Here is a 22,177-nt window from a genome sequence, read left to right on the forward strand (position 1 = left end):
GCTCTACAAGAACGCCCCGGATGTTCTACACTTTCTTTGGAGGCTCATGAGGATAGTGTGGCAGAAGGAAATAATACCAAAGGCATGGCGAAGGGCTGGTGGTGTGCTAATCCCGAAAGAGAAGGATGCGACAGACATCAGTCAATTCCGACCAATCTCCCTTCTCAACGTCGAAGGGAAGATCTTTTTCAGTATAATAGCACAGAGGCTGTCCACTTATCTGGAAAGGAACAAGTACATTGATACATCTGTACAGAAAGCAGGCATTCCTGGTTTCTCTGGTTGCCTGGAACATACTAGTATGATTTGGCACCAGATCCAAACATCTAAGAAGGACAAGAGAGACTTCCTCGACCTGGCCAATGCCTTTGGCTCAGTTCCCCATTAACTCCTCTGGGAATCTTTCAACATTTTCCACGTACCAGAACCCATCACTACACTGGTAAAGGCCTATTTCCAAGACCTGCAATTGTGTTTCACAACACCTGACTTCACAACAACATGGCAGCGCTTGGAAGTAGGCATAATGGCAGGCTGTACAATTTCACCTCTGGCCTTCACTATGGCCACTTGACATTGCGTCAAGTGGTCACATGAGTTTTGCTCGCACAACAGAATTTGGACAGCTATTGTTTTTCCCTCTCCTACTGTGAAAGACATTTGCGGTTGATATATTATCGAATGATATATTTTAAAAACAACCTGAGGATTGATTATAAAAAACATTTGGCATGTTTCTGTGGACATTACGGATATTATTTGGAATTTGTCTGCGTTGTCGTGACCGCTCTTTCCTGTGGATTTCTGAACATAATGCGCCAAACAAATGGAGGTATTTTGGATATAAAAATAATCTTTATGGAACAAAAGGAACATTTGTTGTGTAACTGGGAGTCTCGTGAGTGAAAACATCTGAAGATCATCAAAGGTAAACGATTAATTTGATTGTTTTTCAGATTTTCGTGACCAAGCTACCTGATGCTAAGTGTACTTAATGTTTTGTCATGCGATCGATAAACACAAACGCTTGGATTGCTTTCGCTGTAAAGCATAATTTAAAAATCTGAGACGACAGGTGGATTAACAAAAAGGCTAAACTGTGTTTTGCAATATTGCACTTGTGATTTCATGAATATTAATATTTTTAGTAATATTATTTGACTGAGGCGCTATGCTATTCAGCGGTTGCTGTTGACAATTATCCCGCTTAAGGGATGGGTATCTAGTGACTATCTAGTGTAGTGTACTGCAGGAGGTAGGGTCTTACCTAAACCTGACTATCTAGTGTAGTGTACTGCAGGAGGTAGGGTCTTACCTAACCCTGACTATCTAGTGTAGTGTACTGCAGGAGGTAGGGTCTTACCTAACCCTGAATATCTAGTGTAGTGTACTGCAGGATAATGCTGGGATATAGGTAAAGATATGGCAGTCAATAAGACTCATTAGGTCGGATCTATAGGCCAAGATATGCAACTTGTAGAATTGTATGTTAAAGGTGATGGGAAGAAAATTAAGTTCAATAGGATGTTTTGGGAAAATCAATACACAGTGGTGAGTGAATTCATGGGTAAGCTGAAGTGGCTATAAGAAAATATAGAGGATATTCAATATTGTATAAAAACAGATAGGTGACATAGGATAATAGTAGGCTACTGAACATACAAACACAATCCAAAAACACATTCAAAACCCATTCAAAACACATCCAAAACCCATTCAAAACACATCTAAAACCCATTCAAAACACATCCAAAACCCATTCAAAACACATCTAAAACCCATTCAAAACACATCCAAAACCCATTCAAAACACATCTAAAACCCATTCAAAACACATCTAAAACCCATTCAAAACACATCTAAAACCCATTCAAAACACATCTAAAACCCATTCAAAACACATCTAAAACCCATTCAAAACACATCCAAAACCCATTCAAAACACATTCAATACCCATTCAAATCATAATCCAAAACCCATTCAAAACACATCCAAAACCCATTCAAAACACATCTAAAACCCATTCAAAACACATCCAAAACCCATTCAAAACACATTCAATACCCATTCAAATCATAATCCAAAACCCATCCAAAACGCATTCGAAACACAATTACTGAAGCGTATTGGAAGCCTGTTGACGCCTCTTTTCAACACAATAAAGTGAAAGATTAGTAGATAAATGTATTTGTCCAACAAGCTGAAAGGGTTCTCAGAAATGCTGATGCCTATCGATCCAGCTCTGTAAGGACGTACCACAACTCATGCAGGGATGAAAGCCAGGTAATGGAAAGAGGGGAGCACCTGGTGTGCTGTGTGTGTGTGTGTGTGTGTGTGTGTGTGCTGTATATATGTATGTATGTATGTGTGTGTGTATGTTTGTGCTATGTGTGTGTGTATGTTTGTGCTGTGTGTGTGTGTGTGTGTGTGTGTGTGTGTGTGTGTGTGTGTGTGTGTGTGTGTGTGTGTGTGTGTGTTGTGTGTGTGTGTGTGTGTGAGTGTGTGTGTGTTGAGTGTGTGAGTGAGTGAGTGTGTGTGTGTTGAGTGTGTGTGTGTGTGAGTGAGTGAGTGAGTGAGTGAGTGAGTGAGTGAGTGAGTTCAGATAAAGTGGTACACTCTTAGGATGTTCTTCGCCTGTCCCCATAGGAGAACCCTTTGAATAGCCATTGTTGGTTCCAGGTAGAACCCTTTTGGTTCCAAGTAGAACCGTTTTGGGTTACATGTAGAACCCTTTCCCCAGATGTTTCTAGATGGAACCTAAAATGCTTCTATCTGAAACAAAAATACTTCTCCTAAGGGGATGGCTGAAGAACCCTTTATTCTGAGAGTGTAGCATTAAAGAGGTATTGAACTTGGAAAGCAATTATATTCCTATATGACGACTCCGGTTGCAAAATGTGTGTAACTTTCCCATAATTCCCGGGTTTTCCAGGAAATCATGGGTGGAGGACTCCCAATTGGAGACTTACCTCCTTGGTTTTCCCTTCCTGATACCAGGAATTTTCAAACTGTGACTTCTTGAAAACTGGGATGACATAGTTTGTGCAAAAGGAATGGTCATTTTAAAGCTTTGTCAGGCTCCACAAATCATTACCGAAATGCCATCACTCTGACGAACTACAAATTACAACCCCAGAGCACTCCTTAAGTATCAGAGTTGGAACTAATATCTGTAATTTACAGTGTCAGCAACAAGGTAACTCACGGTGGTTCATATTGAACACCACCAGTAAACCAGGTGCTGGGTAGGTATGTGATATGGCCTGACGATACTTACGGAGCATTCTGTACACATAACTCAGTTTCAAAATATACATATATATATATATGAAGAGCAGAATACAAGCCAGCAGGAGCTAGCCTCTCCTCTCATATCTCCTCTCCTTTCTCTACTAACAAATAAAGGAATCTCATCTCCTTTCTCTCCTGATGGGTTATTTGTTGACTGATGTTAGGTAATAGCGTCAAGCGATTTTGCCAAAAGGTGCAGAATTCATAGGTTATAAATACTGACCACTGGAAACAGTGTTTTTCATTATGCATAGATTATGAAACCTGATAACTGGAAACAATATTGTGAATTGGATATTGTTCGTTATGAATAGGCTATACATACAATATTGTGAATTGGACGATGTTCATTATTGTGCGACCCACCACATTAAACTATGGCATGGTATCTGGGAGTACAAACGGTGTGGTTATTCCCTCCGTAAAGCAAACAAACAGGCTAAACGTCAATATAGAGACAAAGTGGAGTGACAATTCAGACTGGAGGGTTCAGACTGGAGGGTTCAGACTGGAGGGTTCAGACTGGAGGGTTCAGACTGGAGGGTTCAGACCGGATGGTTCAGAGTCGACAGGAAAATACGGACTACAAAGGGAAACCCAGCCACGTCACGGACACCGACGTCTTGCTCCCGGGCAAGCTAAACACCTTCTTCTTTAACACAGTGCCACCGACGACTTGCTCCCGGACAAGATGACACAGTCTCACCGACGTCTTGCTCCCGGACAAGATAACACAGTCTCACCGACGTCTTGCTCCCGGACAAGATAACACAGTGCCACCGACGACTTGCTCCCGGACAAGATAACACAGTCTCACCGACGACTTGCTCCCGGACAAGATAACACAGTCTCACCGACGTCTTGCTCCCGGACAAGATAACACAGTCTCACCGACGTCTTGCTCCCGGACAAGATAACACAGTCTCACTGACGTCTTGCTCCCGGACAAGATAACACAGTCTCACCGACGTCTTGCTCCCGGACAAGATAACACAGTCTCACCGACGTCTTGCTCCCGGACAAGATAACACAGTCTCACCGACGTCTTGCTCCTGGACAAGATAACACAGTCTCACCGACGTCTTGCTCCTGGACAAGATAACACAGTCTCACTGACGTCTTGCTCCTGGACAAGATAACACAGTCTCACTGACGTCTTGCTCCCGGACAAGATAAAACAGTGCCACCGAAGCGACCCGCTACCAAGGACTGTGGGCTCTCGGTCTCCGTGGCTGACGTGAGTAAGACGTGTTAATAACCTTCACAAGGCTGCCGTTCCAGAAGGCCGTGTCCTAAGAGCATGCTCAGACCAGCTGGCTGGAGTGTTTACCGACATGTTCAATCTCTCCCGATCCCAGTCTGCTGTCCCCACTTGCTTCAAGATGTCCACCATTCGTCCTGTACACAAGAACGCAAAGGTAACTGAACTAAATGACTATTGCCCCGTAGCACTCAGTTCTGTCATCATGAAGTGTTTTGAAAGGCTAGTCAAAGATCATATCACCTCCACCTTACCCAACACCCTAGACCCACTACAATTTGCATACCGCCCCAATAGATCCAGAGACGATGCAATCGCCATCGCACTGTACACTGCCCTATCCCATCTAGACAAGAGGAATACCTATGTAAGAATGCTGTTCATTGACTAAAGCTCAGCATTCAACACCATATGGTCTGAACCCCGCCCTGTGTAACTGGGTCCTAGACTTACCCCAGGTGGTGAAGGTAAGGAAACAACACCTCCACTTTGCTGATCCTCTACACCGGGGCCCCACAAGGGTGCGTGCTCAGCCCCCATCCTGTACTCCCTGTTCACCCATGACTGCGTGGCAACGCCTCCAACTCAATAATTTCTACAAGCATTTTGCTACGCCCACAATAACATCTGCTCAATATGTGTATGTGACCAATAACATCTGCTCAATATGTGTATGTGACCAATAACATCTGCTCAATATGTGTATGTGACCAATCACATCTGCTCAATATGTGTATGTGACCAATCACATCTGCTCAATATGTGTATGTGACCAATCACATCTGCTCAATATGTGTATGTGACCAATCACATCTGCTCAATATGTGTATGTGACCAATCACATCTGCTCAATATGTGTATGTGACCAATCACATCTGCTCAATATGTGTATGTGACCAATCACATCTGCTCAATATGTGTATGTGACCAATAACATCTGCTCAATATGTGTATGTGACCAATAACATCTGCTCAATATGTGTATGTGACCAATTACATTTGATTTCATTATGCATAGGTTATACATCGGACGTTGTTCATTCTTAACATATTCTGTTAGTGTTATTGTTTACAACTATAACCATCATTATGACTATTGGACACTAAAGAAGGCTTTTAAATTCATGATGCATTTTGTATTTGTCAGTTTGTTTGGCAATGACAGCAGTAACAGGTGTTGGCTAGACAACACAAACATATCTGGGACCATCAGGCAAGGCAAGGGAGACCCCCATAGCTTTACCTGGGGGAGGCAGGTTTCCTAGTGGTTAGAGCGTTGGGCCAATAACCAAAAGGTTGCTGTATCGAATCTCTGAGCATGACAATGTAAAAATCTGTCGTTCTGCCCCTGAACAAGGCAGTTAATCCACTGTTCCTAGGCTGTCACTGTAAATAAGAATTTGACTAGTTAAATAAAAGGTTGAATCAAGGTTAAATCTCAAGCCATTTAGTTGTTTCATCCTCCTCCAACCCCTTCCCCTCTCTCAGTTCAGTCTTCCATTAGCTAGGGCAGCCTTGATGGAGACTGGTCATTTATGGTGAGTCTTTTGATCTCACTCCCTCTTCTAGGCTGCTAAACTGCTTCCTAATGCAGGATGGAGGGAGGGATGGAGGGATGGAGGGATGGAGGGATGGAGGGGAGGACAGAAAGAAGGGATCATATTTCATGTCTGGGAGAGTGGATCATAAACACATCCTCTACTCCTCCTGCAGCAGGCTAGGCAGTGTGACTACAGGGAAGGAGAGGGGCCATGCAAGGCAGTGTGACTACAGGGATGGAGAGGGGCCAGGCTAGGCAGTGTGACTACAGGGAAGGAGAGGGGCCATGCAAGGCAGTGTGACTACAGGGAAGGAGAGGGGCCAGGCTAGGCAGTGTGACTACAGGGATGGAGAGGGGCCAAGCTAGGCAGTGTGACTACAGGGAAGGAGAGGGGCCAGGCAAGGCAGTGTGACTACAGGGAAGGAGAGGGGCCAGGCTAGGCAGTGTGACTACAGGGATGGAGAGGGGCCAAGCTAGGCAGCGTGACTACAGGGATGGAGAGGGGCCAAGCTAGGCAGTGTGACTACAGGGAAGGAGAGGGGCCAAGCTAGGCAGCGTGACTACAGGGAAGGAGAGGGGCCAGGCTAGGCAGTGTGACTACAGGGAAGGAGAGGGGCCAGGCTAGGCAGTGTGACTACAGGGAAGGAGAGGGGCCAGGCTAGGCAGTGTGACTACAGGGAAGGAGAGGGGCCAAGCTAGGCAGCGTGACTACAGGGAAGGAGAGGGGCCAGGCTAGGCAGTGTGACTACAGGGATGGAGAGGGGCCAGGCTAGGCAGTGTGACTACAGGGATGGAGAGGGGCCAGGCTAGGTAGTGTGACTACAGGGATGGAGAGTGGCCAGACTAGGCAGTGTGACTACAGGGATGGAGAGGGGCCAGGCTAGGTAGTGTGACTACAGGGAAGGAGAGGGGCCAGGCTAGGCAGTGTGACTACAGGGATGGAGAGGGGCCAGGCTAGGTAGTGTGACTACAGGGAAGGAGAGGGGCCAGATTAGGCAGTGTGACTACAGGGAAGGAGAGGAGCCATGCAAGGCAGTGTGACTACAGGGAAGGAGAGGGGCCAGGCTAGGCAGTGTGACTACAGGGAAGGAGAGGGGCCAGGCTAGGCAGTGTGACATGCTTGATTCCAGTACAGCTTACATACCCTGTACTTAATTTATAACACAGGGGTTGTGAAAGGAAGAAGCTAAAGATTATAGTGGTATTGCGTGTACTGTTTCAGGCTTAAAGACCATGGATTTTAAACAGCACAAACTGTTAACATTGCGTAGTTCTCTCTTCCTGCACTTGCTGGCTAGTAGTACCTTAATTAGTTTGGCACCCTCAGGCTACATTTCCTTTAAAAAAAGGTGTGATTTGTTTTCCTTTACGAGGTCGAGTGTCCCTTCCCTCAGTAATAACATTCAGACACAGGCAGCGAAGTCATTTCTTTTTTTAAACATGAGATACATCAGATACAACGAGCCTGTCAACTAGGATAACTCTGGCACTATCCAGCCCCTGTCGGAGACTCTGAGAGGCTAATTTAATATGTTGTATGATCTCTACTGTGAAATAAATCAGTGATTGAGTCTCCTCTTCTATAGAGACCCCCGTGACCCTGGACCAATGCTGCCGACCTATCACTTTATGCAAGTTTTTGTGTGTGTGTGTGTGTGTGTGTGTGTGTGTGTGTGTGTGTGTGTGTGTGTGTGTGTGTGTGTGTGCGCGTGTGCGTGTGTGTGTGTGAGACAGGGGGTAGTCTGCCCTGCTACTACTTCAGTAGGAAATCCCGTAATCACATTACATGACATTCTGCTGAGTGGGTAAGGAGAGGTTAAAAACCTTTTTTGGGCTAGAAGGCAGCATTTTCACTTTTGGATGAATAGCGTGCCCAGAGTGAACTGCCTCCTACTCTGTCCCAGATGCTAATATATGCATATTATTATTAGTATTGGATTGAAAACACTCTGAAGTTTCTAAAACTGAATGATGAATGATGTCTGCGAGTATAACAGAACTCATATGGCAGTTGAAAACCTGAGAAAAATCCAACCAGGAAGTGGGACATCTGAGGTTTGTAGTTTTTCAAAGCTTGGCCTACCGAATACACAGTGGGATATGGATAAAGTTGCACTTCCTACGGCTTCCACTAGATGTCAAGCGTCTTTAGAAACTTGAATGAGGATTCTACTACAAAGGAGGGGCACATGAGACCTCTTTGAATCAGTGGTCTGGCAGAGTGCCTTGGTCTCATGACGCATGCTCCCGACAGAGTTACCTTTCGTTACAGTGCTTTTCTGAAGACAAAGGAATTCTCCGGTTGGAACATTATCGATGTTTATGTTAAAAACATCCTAAAGATTGATTCCATAAATCGTTTGACATGTTTCTAAAGGACTGTAATGGACATTTTTCGAGTTTTTGTCTGGATGAAGTTCCAACGCCTCATGAAGATGGATTACTGGGCTGAACACGATAACAACAAGTGGCTATTTTGACATAAATGATGGAAATTTATGGAACAAATCTGTCATCTATTGTCGAACTGGGATACCTGGGAGTGCCTTCTGATGAAGATCATCAAATGTAAGTTAATATTTATGGTGTTGTTTCTAACTTTGTTGATTCCAAAATGGTGGATATTCCTCTGCTCTTTTGGGCTCTGAGCACCGTTCTCAGATTATGCTTTTCCGTCAAGTGTTTTAAAAATCTGACACAGCGGTTGCATTAAGGAGAAGTCTATCTTTAATTCTGTGAATAACACTAGTATCTTTTATCAATGTTTATTCTTAGTATTTCTGCAAAATCACCGGATGTTTGGGAATCAAAACATTACTGCACGCAAGGCTCCAATGTAAACTGAGATTTTTGGATATAAATATACAGATTATCGAACAAAACATACATGTATTGTGTAACATGACGTCCTATGAGTGTCATCTGATGAAGATCATCAAAGGTTGGTGATTAATTGTATCTATATTTCTGCTTTTTGTGACTCCTATCTTTGGCTGGAAAAAGGGCTGTGTGTTTTTACGACTTGGCTATGACCTAACATAATCATATGTTGTGCTTTCGCTGTAAAGCCTTTTTGAAATCGGACACGATGGGTAGATTAACAAGAAGTTGATCTTTCATTTACTGTATTGAACTTGTTAATGTGTGAAAGTGACATATTTCTATCAAATATTTTTGAATTTCGTACGGTGCCTTTTCAGCGGGAATGTTGTCGAGGGGTTCCGCTAGAAAGGTTCATCTGAACCTAAATCACATTACATGACATTATGCTGAATGGGCAAGGAGAGATTCACCTGGACCTAAATCACATTACATGACATTATGCTGAATGGGCAAGGAGAGATTCACCTGGACCTAAATCAAATTACATGACATTATGCTGAGTGGGTAAGGAGAGATTCACCTGGACCTAAATCACATTACATGACATGACATTCTGCTGAATGGGTAAGGAGAGATTCACCTGGACCTAAATCACATTACATGACATTATGCTGAGTGGGTAAGGAGAGATTCACCTGGACCTAAATCACATTACATGACATTCTGCTGAATGGGTAAGGAGAGATTCACCTGGACCTAAATCACATTACATGACATTCTGCTGAATGGGCAAGGAGAGATTAATCTGAACCTAAATCACATTACATGACATTATGCTGAGTGGGTAAGGAGAGATTCACCTGGACCTTAATCACATTACATGACATTATGCTGAGTGGGTAAGGAGAGATTCACCTGGACCTAAATCACATTACATGACATTATGCTGAGTGGGTAAGGAGAGATTCACCTGGACCTAAATCACATTACATGACATTCTGCTGAATGGGTAAGGAGAGATTCACCTGGACCTAAATCACATTACATGACATTCTGCTGAATGGGCAAGGAGAGATTAATCTGAACCTAAATCACATTACATGACATTATGCTGAGTGGGTAAGGAGAGATTCACCTGGACCTAAATCACATTACATGACATTATGCTGAGTGGGTAAGGAGAGATTCACCTGGACCTAAATCACATTACATGACATTATGCTGAGTGGGTAAGGAGAGATTCACCTGGACCTTAATCACATTACATGACATTCTGCTGAATGGGTAAGGAGAGATTTGTCTGGAATGTGACTCTGCTGAACTTGCATGGAGAAATAATCTGCATTCCAAATGACATCCTAAAATAGGTATACAAATTATAATAAGAATACATCTATGACAACACACTATTTATATTTAATTTGGGTCATTTCTCATTTGAGCCTTGAGCTGAAAAAAGTGAAAGAACCCCAGCACCTACACAGCACACTACTTTTCACCAGAGCACCAATGGGAACTGCACAAAAGTAGTGCACTATATAGGTCTCTCTCTCTCTCTCTCTCTCTCTCTCTCTCTCTCTCTCTCTCTCTCTCTCTCTCTCTCTCTCTCTCTCTCTCTCTCTCTCTCTCTCTCTCTCTCTCTCTCTCTCTCTCTCTCTCTCTCTCTCTCTCTCTCTCTCTCTCTCTCTCTCTCTCTCTCTCTCTCTCTCTCTCTCTCTCTCTCTCTCTCTCTCTCTCTCTCTCTCTCTCTCTCTCTCTCTCTCTCTCTCTCTCTCTCTCTCTCTCTCTCTCTCTCTCTCTCTCTCTCTCTCTCTCTCTCTCTCTCTCTCTCTCTCTCTCTCTCTCAGAGCGTGACAGCAAGAGGAAGGGTGTGTGACAGAATAAACAGAGAGCGGGACAAAATGGAGAAAGAAGGTGATGGTTAGAATTAAAATAAAGTGATGGATAGGTGATGGATAATTTGATGGCTAGGAAAGCAACCCTTTCTCATCAAAAGTGAGGGAACCTAGTGGTTAGAGCGTTTGGACTTGGTCAGATCGAAACCCCCGAGCTGACAAGGTAAACATCTGTCGTTCTTCCCCTGAACAAGGCAGTTAACCCACTGTTCCCCTGAACAAGGCAGTTAACCCACTGTTCCCATGGACAAGGCAGTTAACCCACTGTTCCCCTGATTCTCTCTGTTGTATTGTCTTCATACCTATCAGTAGTCTGACCTCCATGACTACACCTCAAATGGTGCCTTATTCGATATGGTGAAACACTATTGACCAGAGCCCTATGGCACCCTATTCTCTATATAGTGCACTACTTTAGACCAGAGCCCTATGGCACCTATTCTCTATATAGTGCACTACTTTAGACCAGAGCCCTATGGCACCCTATTCTCTATATAGTGCACTACTTTAGACCAGAGCCCTATGGTACCTATTCTCTATATAGTGCACTACTTTAGACCAGAACCAAATGGCACCCTTTGGCTCTGGGCAAAAGTAGTGCACTATATAGGGAATAGGGTGCCATAGGGCTCTGGGCTAAAGTAGTGTACTAAATAGGGAATAAGGTGTCATTTGGGACACACTCAGTGTGAATACTAAGGACAAGAGAAAGATTTTGGAACAGGTTTCACTTTGAGGATACATACTGTAGTTTGTCTCCTAATAGAGCGGTAGGTAAGAAGGTGTGTGTTTCTGTGTATCTCTGTGTGTTTGTGCGGTGGTAGGTGTGTGTCTGGGTGTGTGCGTGTGTGTCTAGGTTCTAGGTGAGTGTGTGTGTGTCTGTGTGTGTGTGTGTGTGTGTGTGTGTGTGTGTGTGTGTGACTAGGTGTGTGAGTGTGTGTGTGTGTGTGTGTGTGTGTGTGTTAGTTTCTCTATAGATACAGTGTGTCATAGTGTGATACTGTAGGGGATGGCTGTGATCGACACACACACACACACCCACACGTACACATTTTTCAGGCAGTGCTCTCTCCTGGTTGTTTTTGTATTCTACTCTTCTATTTTGTCAGTTCTGTAAAACACTACTGCTCTTATTCCCTCGTTCACTCCCTCCTCCGTGCAGATACCTCCATCCTCCCTCATTTGTCAGAGTCTTCTGCACCAACTATGTTTCCAGTTTCATGTGGAGATATACAGTATCTATTTATACCATATATATATATATATATATATATATATATATATATGGTATAAACTGGGTGGTTCGCGCCCTGAATGCTGATTTGCTGACAGCTCGTGGTATATCAGACAGCCTTTGTATATCGTTTACCACGGGTATGACAAAACGTTTATTTAATTTAATTAAATTTTTACTGCTCTAATTTATTTTGACTCTGCGTTGTGTCGTGCTTAAGAACATCCCTTAGACGTTGTTGGCCATATACCACGCCCCCCTCGTGCCTTATTGGTTAAATACCCCCACCCCCCCCCCCCTCCACTCGAGATATACATCACGCCTGACTCTTCAACCTGTACAATACTCTAGCCTTCTACTTCAACAGAGACTTGGTGTGTTTTCCAAATGGCACCTTATTCCCTATGAGCCCTGGTCAAAAGGAGGGCAGTACATAGGGATTAGGGTGCTAATTGGGACGCAGATTAGGGCTGTCTTTGTACTGTATATCGGATTCTCCATTCTGCAGAGATGCGCAAGAATGAGAAATGAAATTACTGCAAGAAAATGCCCAACGCAAATGAGAAAACCCCTCTCGTATCCATCCTATCTCTCCCTCTGAGAAAAGCCCTCTCGTATCCATCCTCTCTCTCCCTCTGAGAAAAGCCCTCTCGTATCCATCCTATCTCTCCCTCTGAGAAAACCCCTCTCGTATCACTCCTATCTCTCCCTCTGAGAAAACCCTACTCGTATCCATCCTATCTCTGCCTCTGAGAAAAGCCCTCTTGTATCCATCCTCTCTCTCCCTCTGAGAAAAGCCCTCCTGTATCCATCCTCTCTCTCCCTCTGAGAAAAGCCCTCTCGTATCCATCCTCTCTCTCCCTCTGAGAAAAGCCCTCTCGTATCCATCCTCTCTCTCCCTCTGAGAAAACCCCTCTCGTATCACTCCTATCTCTCCCTCTGAGAAAACCCCTATCGTATCCATCCTCTCTCTCCCTTTGAGAAATCCCCTCTCGTATCCATCCTCTCTCTCCCTCTGAGAAAACCCCTCCTGTATCCATCCTATCTCTGCCTCTGAGAAAACCCCTCTCGTATCCATCCTATCCTCCCTCTGAGAAAACCCCTCCTGTATCCATCCTATCTCTCACCATTGTTTATGTATGAGTAAGAAGAGGACACACAGTTATCACAGGCAGCGCAGTAGGATGGACGCCTTTGCAGTGTTGTACAAAACCGGCGGGAGTACGCACGCACACACGCACACACACACACACACACACACACACACACACACACACACACACACACACACACACACACACACACACACACACACACACACACACACACACACACACACACACACACACACACACACACACACACACACACACACACACAGAGAGAAAATCCAGTGGGGTACAGTTACACCCCTGAGAGGATAGAGGATAAATGAGGTGGGTGGTGTAATCCCCTCCCCTCCGCCCTCCCCCCTCCTCTTCATCCTCCCCTCATCCCGCCATCCCCTCCCTCTCCTACCTTGGCAGGCAGGGATGAGCTGGGTTTCTCCAGGAGGTCCCAAAGCTTCTTCCTCTTCTCCTGGCAGCAGGTGTTATCAAACTCAATCTCTCCCTCTCTCTCTTTCAGCGTCTCCGCCTCCCTCCGCAGCTCCTCATTCATCTGTTCTTTCTTCTGGTGGTACCGGGCCTGGCAGCAGGACTCCAGGTAGATCTCATCTATACCCCAGTAGTCGAGCTCCTGGCCGAACGACAGGGCGCACATCTCCTCCATCATGTGCAGCTTCCCTGTGCGGTAGAAGTTGAGGATCGAGGTGAAGGCGCCCGGGTGCCGGTCAAAGAAGTATTCGTTCTCATGGAGGCTGTAGTCGTCGCAGACCTCCATCAGGCTCTCGTGGGTGTTGCAGTCGCGGAGCTTACCCAGGCGGGTACGGGGTAGCCGGTCCAGCGTCCGCCACAGGACCTCGTGGTTTAGACCTCCGACGTTGACGCGAACCCTCCTGGAGCGGGCCTTGCTGCGGATTATCTGGATGGGGTCTGGGGGGAGGGAAGTCACCCCTGGGTGGTTGATGGGAGTCTTAGGGCCGACCTTCTCAGCCATGGTGGTGTACTGGAAGAAGGGGGATGGAGGTTTACCTGTGAGGAGGATGAGGAGGAGATGTGAGGTGAGAATAAAAATATGAAAATATAAAATAAATACAAAAAAGAATGTTGAACAGTGTTCTAGTCCTTATAGTAACAACACAGTGTTCTAGTCCTTATAGTAACAACACAGTGTTCTAGTCCTTATAGCAACAACACAGTATTCTAGTCCTCATAGCAACAACACAGTGTTATAGTCCTCATAGCAACAACACAGTGTTATAGTCCTCATAGAAACAACACACTATTCTAGTCCTTATAGTAACAACACAGTGGTCTAGTCCTTATAACAACAACACAGTGTTCTAGTCCTCATAGCAACAACACTGTTATAGTCCTCATTGCAACAACACAGTGTTCTATTCCTCATAGCAACAACAGTGTTATAGTCCTTAAAGCAACAACAGTGTTCTAGTCCTCATAGCAACAACACAGTGTTATAGTCCTTAAAGCAACAACACAGTGTTCTAGTCCTTATACTAACAACACAGTGTTATAGTCCTTAAAGCAACAACACAGCATTCTAGTCCTTATAGCAACAACACGGTGTTCTAGTCCTCATAGCAACAACACAGTGTTCTAGTCCTTATAACAACAACACAGTGTTCTAGTCCTTATAACAACAACACAGTGTTCTAGTCCTCATAGCAACAACACGGTGTTCTAGTCCTCATAGCAACAACACAGTGTTCTAGTCCTCATAGCAACAACACAGTGTTCAGTCCTCATAGCAACAACACAGTGTCCTAGTCCTCATAGCAACAACACAGTGTTCTAGTCCTTATAACAACAACACAGTGTTCTAGTCCTCATAGCAACAACACAGTGTTCAGTCCTCATAGCAACAACACAGTGTCCTAGTCCTCATAGAAACAACACACTATTCTAGTCCTCATAGCAACAACACAGTGTTCTAGTCCTCATAGCAACACCACAGTGTCCTAGTCCTCATAGCAACAACACAGTGTCCTAGTCCTCATAGCAACAACACAGTGTTCTAGTCCTTATAACAACAACACAGTGTTCTAGTCCTCATATCAACAACACAGTGTTCAGTCCTCATAGCAACAACACGGTGTCCTAGTCCTCATAGCAACAACACGGTGTTCTAGTCCTCATAGCAACAACACGGTGTTCTAGTCCTCATAGCAACAACACTGTGGAGAGTTGGTAGTCAGAGCCACCTGTTGTTAAGTCTACCTCTACCTTTATGGAAATATATGTATACTATATATATATATAGAGTGCAATCCAAATTATTATGAAATTAGCATAACAGGCCTAATCCCATTTGTTTCCTTTCACTTGCCATCATAGATGATATTGAGATCTTTTTTTTTTCTGATGATTTCATTTCCTAGCCTACTCCTGAATCAAAGCCCATTTAATTAGTTATTTTCTATCCATTAAATAACGCTCATTTGTGTGTATTCCCTGCAAATATGCCAATAAATCAAGTAGGCTGTTGTATTGTGGTATTGTATTGCATTGTATTCCTGTCCCAAAATAACAACCGATGTATTTTGGCGATGAGTAAACCAATCCACAGATGACGTATACCTCTGACTGGATTTAGGCTACCCTACTGGCGGATCTATATTAAACTCCCTCCACACAGAAACGGATGATGATCATGCTAAAGTTATGGTAAATATAGAGTCCCGCTCTATAGATTACATTTCTATGACTTTATAACATGATCGTTATATGTTCCTTCTGTGGAGGGAGAAATAAAATATCAGCCTTGTGTGTTGTTGTATCTTCTCAAGGCTGAGCTCCCAGCTCCCTGAACGCTATGACGGAACATGTAAGGCTAAGCGCTTACATGGATATGAAGCCATATTTACAGACGTAGCCAAAAAAGTTGACCCACTCGACTACAACAAATTGAGATCCAATTGACAGTAACACATGACATACGACAGTGCATCGTTTTCGTCTATGTACATATGTGTAATCCAACTCCAGGTGGGATTCTTTTCTGTTTAATGAATAATAAGACGTTGTTCCTGGTAAGAAGGCGAAATGTTACTGAAGATATAAAAGTTTCTATTCGCGTTCGCTTCTCCCTTGAGTGATTACGGCGAGGAATAACTATATATTACAAACCTAAATATCCCCTAAAGGTAAAGATATGCGTATTTTATTGATTAAATAGACAACAGTTTAATTTACTGCTTTATTTAGGTGTGTGAATTGAGGATTCTAAATAAACTTAACTTTATAACTGACTTCAATATTTTTGAATATTTCTCTACTGAAACGGTTTATGATAATATTGCAGACTGTCAAAACTTGCAAGATGGTTCCCACCCCCCCCAAAAAAACTGTTGCACACCTCTTTCGTTGCACCATTCTCCACAATAAAATCCATTCCAATGTAGCCTAATAATACACTATTTTGTTATATTTTCATATAACCCAAAATATGAGTGGGCTATGGTTTCCACCTCTCACATCCATCTGATCAACACAGCGCAATTTGACACTGTTTAAAGTAACCTTAAAACACTGCAACAATACCACCCGGAAGATAACGTTAGGTGTTTTCCCCATATAGATAATACGTGTCTTACCTTGTCGAAATAAACCACCTTTTGCATGCAAACTCCTCTTGTTTCGACGAGGGGGAAGGAGAGAAAGAATTACTCCGTTATTCCCTTCAGCCAAGCCGTTAAGATTCCGAGCTCTCCGCTAAGGACGCTGCTCTGAATCAATAGATATGTCCCACATTTTGATACCAAATCAAACGAGGACAAAAACAGAATTTATCCTATTGAGGAAGAGAACCTCAGCAGAAACACAAGAAGGCAGTTTTGCCAACGGTGCTAAAGACTCCCGCGCTGAGTATTACCTCCATCGATTGGGGTTGCGTGCGGTGCAGGGGAGAGACCGGTGCTACTGTGTGTGTGCCTGCAGACGTCGAGCGGCGCGTAAAAGCAACGGGTGCGAACGGGATAAGCGCACTGTGGGGGAAACCGCATAGAGAAAGAGGAGAGGAGCGGAGACGTCCCACACACAGCCACTCAGTCACAGTACAGAGTAGGAACACACCGAGCACACAGTACTGTAGACTGTAAGTGCAGTAAGAGCTGTAGAGAAGAGAGGGGCGCTATGCTGAACCGAGCACATTGCACAGTGCAGGCCGCATCACAACATAAATATGCAATTGGATTGTACTGTAGTACAGACTCTGTACTGTACATCATCAAGGAAGTACAGCTGCACATCAACGACCGGAGCTCGTCTGAAATGACACTCTTATTTTATAGTACACTGCTTTTGACCATAAAATGGCACACTATTCTATAGTGCACTATACCGTTGACCAGGTTTTTTTTAGGGCAGGAGCAAGGGGGTCTCTCTCCCCTGTCAATCGCAAGAAAATAGATGTTCAATCAGAACATATGGTTCAGCTATGACAATCTGTGGCCTGGTTGGTGAATGCTGTAGGCACGGTGATTTGAGCGCAGTAGGGGCACTCGATTTAGTCACACCGGTCCTCCAGGTAGGCATAGTTCAGTCTTTTCAGACAATTAAAATTGGAACGCTATTCGTACCCGATGCTCAGGTCTTCTAAATCAGGTGCGCCTACCGTCAACAGCGCAACACCAAGAGAGAGAAAAAGAACGAAAGCCTTTATGCCTTTATCCATGGGCTTTTCTAAAGAAATGTTTGGTGATCAACTAGGAATGCACGGTAGATCGCGATCGACCTGTTGGTGACCACTGGGCTAATGAGCCCATATAGCTACAGCTGGTAACCCAGGCAACTGTTAATTAGTGTTTGATTAAAACGAGAGTAGCAGTCCTCCGTTCACCTCGAACAACACACACACACACACAACCACAACTAGAGCAAGACATACAGGTTTTAAATGTAATTTAGATTCAGATCCAGAGTACAAAAGCAGGTTTGTGAAATACTTTGAAATAAAATGTTTCGCCCACAACAATAATTAAAACTCTGAAAATGTGATTGTATTTCTCTACCTCGGCTAAAGAGCTTTGATAGTGTCTTGTGTCTTCTGATTAGATTGAAGGCAGGCATTCTTTTACACATCAACCACCCATGGATTTACTCTCTCTCTCTCTCTCTCTCTCTCTCTCTCTCTCTCTCTCTCTCTCTGTGTCTCTCTCTCTCTGTGTCTCTCTCTCTCTCTCTGTGTCTCTCTCTGTGTCTCTCTCTCTCTCTCTGTGTCTCTCTCTCTCTCTGTGTCTCTCGCTCTGTCTCTGTGTCTCTCTCTATGTCTCTCTCTCTCTCTCTCTCTGAGAGAGAAAGTCAGACAGACACACACACCAAAACAATTTAATTGGCTGGTTTGTCAGACCTTGGCCCAGTTTCACTACACGATTCATCTTTAATCTGTCGTAGGGACACAATGTCAACTACAGTATTATTATTGATCAAATGGTGACTATTTACATTGAACTTGTGTTTTTACACTACTGCTACTCGTTGTTTATTATTAATGCATAGTCACTTTACCCCTACATACATACAGGTACCCCCTGCATATAGCCTCCACTTGCCTAGTTAAATAAAGGTACAAAAAAAAAATGTCCCAACCAGAAGCCGTGGATTACAGGCAACATCCGCACTTAGCTAAGGACTAGTGCTGTCACATTCAAGGAGCAGGATGTGGATGGAGTGGCCATCACAAAGCCCTGACCTCAATCCTACAGAACAGTTGTGGGTAGAACTGAAAAAGAGTGTGTGAGAAAGGAGGCATTACAAACCTGATTCAGTTACACCAGCTCTGTCAGGAGGAATGGGCCATAATTCACCCAATTTATTTTGAGAAGCTTGTGGAAGTCTACCTGAAACGTTTGACCCAAGTTAAATAACTTTAAAGAAATTCTACCAAATACTAATTGAGTGTATATAAACTTCTGACCCACTGGGAATGTGATGACTTCAACTAGAAGCTAGTAGAAGCTGTTTATCAGTATTTCGGTTCCAGCTTTGATGCACCTGTACTGACCTTGCCTTCTGGCTCGGGTGGTTGTTGTCCTTGATGATCTTTATGGCCTTCCTGTGACATCGGGTGGTGTAGGTGTCCTCGGGTGGTGTAGGTGTCCGGTGACGCGTTGTGCAGACCGCACCACCCTCTAGAAAGCCCTGCGGTTGTGGGCGGTGCAGTTGCCGTATCGGGTTGTGATACATCCAGAAAGGATGCTCTCAATTGTGCATCTGTAAAAGTTTGTCAGGGTTTTAGGTGACAAGCCTAATTTATTCCACATCCTGAGGTTGAAGAGGCACTCTTGCACCTTCTCCACCACACTGTTTGTGGAACTTAAAACGTTCCACCTTTTCCACAGCTGTCCTTTCGATGTGGATATGGCACGGCTCCCTCTGCTGTTTCCTGTAGTCCACGATCATCCCAGACGATGCTGACACCAATTGTGCACCGCCCTTTGGAACTCCCAATCACAGCCGAATGTGATTCAGCCTGGATTCCATCCACGGACTTTGATGACGCCTCTAGCACTGAGATGCAGTGCCTTAGATCACTGTGATACAGCCTGGAATCTAACCAGGGTCTGTAGTGACGCCTCTAGCACTGAGATGCAGTGCCTTAGATCACTGTGATACAGCCTGGAATCTAACCAGGGTCTGTAGTGGCGCCTCTAGCACTGAGATGCAGTGCCTTAGATCACTGTGATACAGCCTGGAATCTAACAAGGGTCTGTAGTGACGCCTCTAGCACTGAGATGCAGTGCCTTAGATCACTGTGATACAGCCTGGCATCTAACCAGGGTCTGTAGTGGTGCCTCTAGCACTGAGATGCAGTGCCTTAGATCACTGTGATACAGCCTGGAATCTAACCAGGGTCTGTAGTGACACCTCTAGCACTGAGAGGCAGTGCCCCAGACCACTGTGATACAGCCTGGAATCTAACCAGGGTCTGTAGTGACGCCTCTAGCACTGAGATGCTGTGCCTTAGACCACTGTGATACAGCTTGGAATCTAACCAGGGTCTGTAGTGACGCCTCTAGCACTGAGATGCTGTGCCTTAGACCACTGTGATACAGCTTGGAATCTAACCAGGGTCTGTAGTGACGCTTCTAGCACTGAGAGGCAGTGCCCTAGACCACTGTGATACAGCCTGGAATCTAACCAGGGTCTGTAGTGACGCCTCTTGCACTGAGATGCAGTGCCTTAGACCACTGTGATACAGCCTGGAATCTAACCAGGGTCTGTAGTGACGCCTCTAGCACTGAGATGCAGTGCCTTAGACCGCAGCGCCACTCGGGAGCCCCAGAACCCAGAATATCTGGAACATTATAGGTAATACAAAATCTAAATTTAAAAAATCAATACGGTAATATCTAAAAACTTACATTTTAGATTTTTGTCATTTAGCAGATGCTCTTATCCAGAGTGATTTACAGTAAGTAAATTAATCTTCAGATAGCTAGGTGGGACAACCACAAATCACAGTCATATATACAGGATACAAACATTCCTTTCCAGCTAAACAACCCTAACCCTAACCCTAACCCTAACTCCTAACCCTAACCATAACTCCTAACTCTAACTCCTAACCCTAACTCTAAACATAACCCTAACGCTAACTCCTAAACCTAACTCCTAATCCTAACCCTAACTCTAAACATAACCTTAACCCTAACCCTAATCCTAACCCTAAACCTAACTCCTAACCCTAACTCCTAACCCTAACCTTAACTCCTAACCCTAACTCCTAACCCTAAATGTAATTCTAACCCTAACACTAACACTAATTCTAACCTTAACCCTAAACCCCCTAGAAAAATAATTTGACCTTGTAATAAAATGTCCCCAGTTCATCAAATGTTTGTTTGTTTCTTTTGTGAACAATCATTTATGATGATGAAATACAAATGTGAAAAATTGGTGGATATAGAATTTTGGAAATAAACTCTTCAAGTAAAGAAGAAAGTTGGATTCATAACCTCACTACTACACTACTAGATGTTGTTAAGAGGTCGGTCACGTGTGTTTGTGAGACAGAAGATCCAAGTAAGGACCTGTGAGCAAGGAGGCTATACCTATTAGATGTTAAAGGAATATTCCTGCCAAAAATGATCTGTTGGTATTTGTTTCATTAGTCCATTGTTGACACAGTCCCAAAATGTTTTACTTGTCAGCAGTTAAGTTTTCAAGATATGTAACTTTCAAAATACAGAAATCATCCCGTCCAATGTATTTTTTATGTTTTCTTTTAAGTCCCCTATTCAGTGGTTCTGGACCGGTTCCAACTGACATTCCGGTGTACAAAGCGCCTTGGTAGGATGGTGGTAGGATCCAATGCTTTATAGTGCCAGGAAGACCCATCTGTCTGCTCTACTGCGACCACTCTGTCAGCTGACTTGAAGTGTCAGGTTTCACATCCCACATTTGCATAGGGAGTGACATGCCACATTTTCAGGGATATCCAGACAAATAATAAATATTCTTCTCTCTGAGCGACATTAGAACAGCCTGGGAGACTACATATTAAAGGGGACTATCTAGCAAATCCAGCAATCGTACTTTCATCTCGCTGTGATATTCTCAGTCAGATTTAGAGCTGTCAACTTGAAAAAAATATTAGTGCGTTCATTGAATTGAAACGCAACCACTTTCTCTTGGTCGCAGAGGGACGCATTCACTTTGTGAAGTAAAGCTGAAGTTTTAATGAGTCTGCAGGCATTCGAATCTCTCTGTCACTTAGAGGACGTCTGGTAGAAATATCTTTATCGTCAGTGAAATGAAATGGGGCCAAATTTGTGCTGTCACTAAATACTGTCACTAAATATTTATTTTAAAGTTGTAAGAAAGGTGAAATATTATGGTCAGCCATTTATTTTTTGGATTGTTACTATATTTAGAAAACATTTCAGTCACTTCAAGTCATATTCACTATGATTTTTATATTTACATTTATATTTGTCCTCAAAAGTGAGTACACTTCAGAAATGTATAACTATTTTTACCAGAAAGGTGAGTTCCAGGACCTTCTAGAATAT

At 43.9% G+C, this 22,177-nt stretch overlaps 1 protein-coding gene across 1 annotated transcript in view; it reads right to left on the minus strand.

Moving 5' to 3' along the window:
* LOC139366878 (potassium voltage-gated channel subfamily B member 2-like) overlaps positions 1–16,976 on the minus strand; it is a 273,883-nt gene extending 256,907 nt beyond the window's left edge. Inside the window, exons 1-2 of the mRNA XM_071104581.1 lie at positions 16,760–16,976; positions 13,564–14,177 (exon numbers count right to left, since the gene is read on the minus strand). Of these exons, the coding sequence (XP_070960682.1) occupies positions 13,564–14,142 (579 nt within the window). The 5' untranslated portion in view covers positions 14,143–14,177; positions 16,760–16,976. The remainder of the gene's footprint in view (positions 1–13,563; positions 14,178–16,759) is intronic.
* Between the last annotated feature and the right edge of the window lie 5,201 nt (positions 16,977–22,177).

Source organism: Oncorhynchus clarkii, chromosome 15, assembly GCF_045791955.1.
Source record: "Oncorhynchus clarkii lewisi isolate Uvic-CL-2024 chromosome 15, UVic_Ocla_1.0, whole genome shotgun sequence".
In the NCBI taxonomy this organism is placed as follows: domain Eukaryota; kingdom Metazoa; phylum Chordata; class Actinopteri; order Salmoniformes; family Salmonidae; genus Oncorhynchus; species Oncorhynchus clarkii.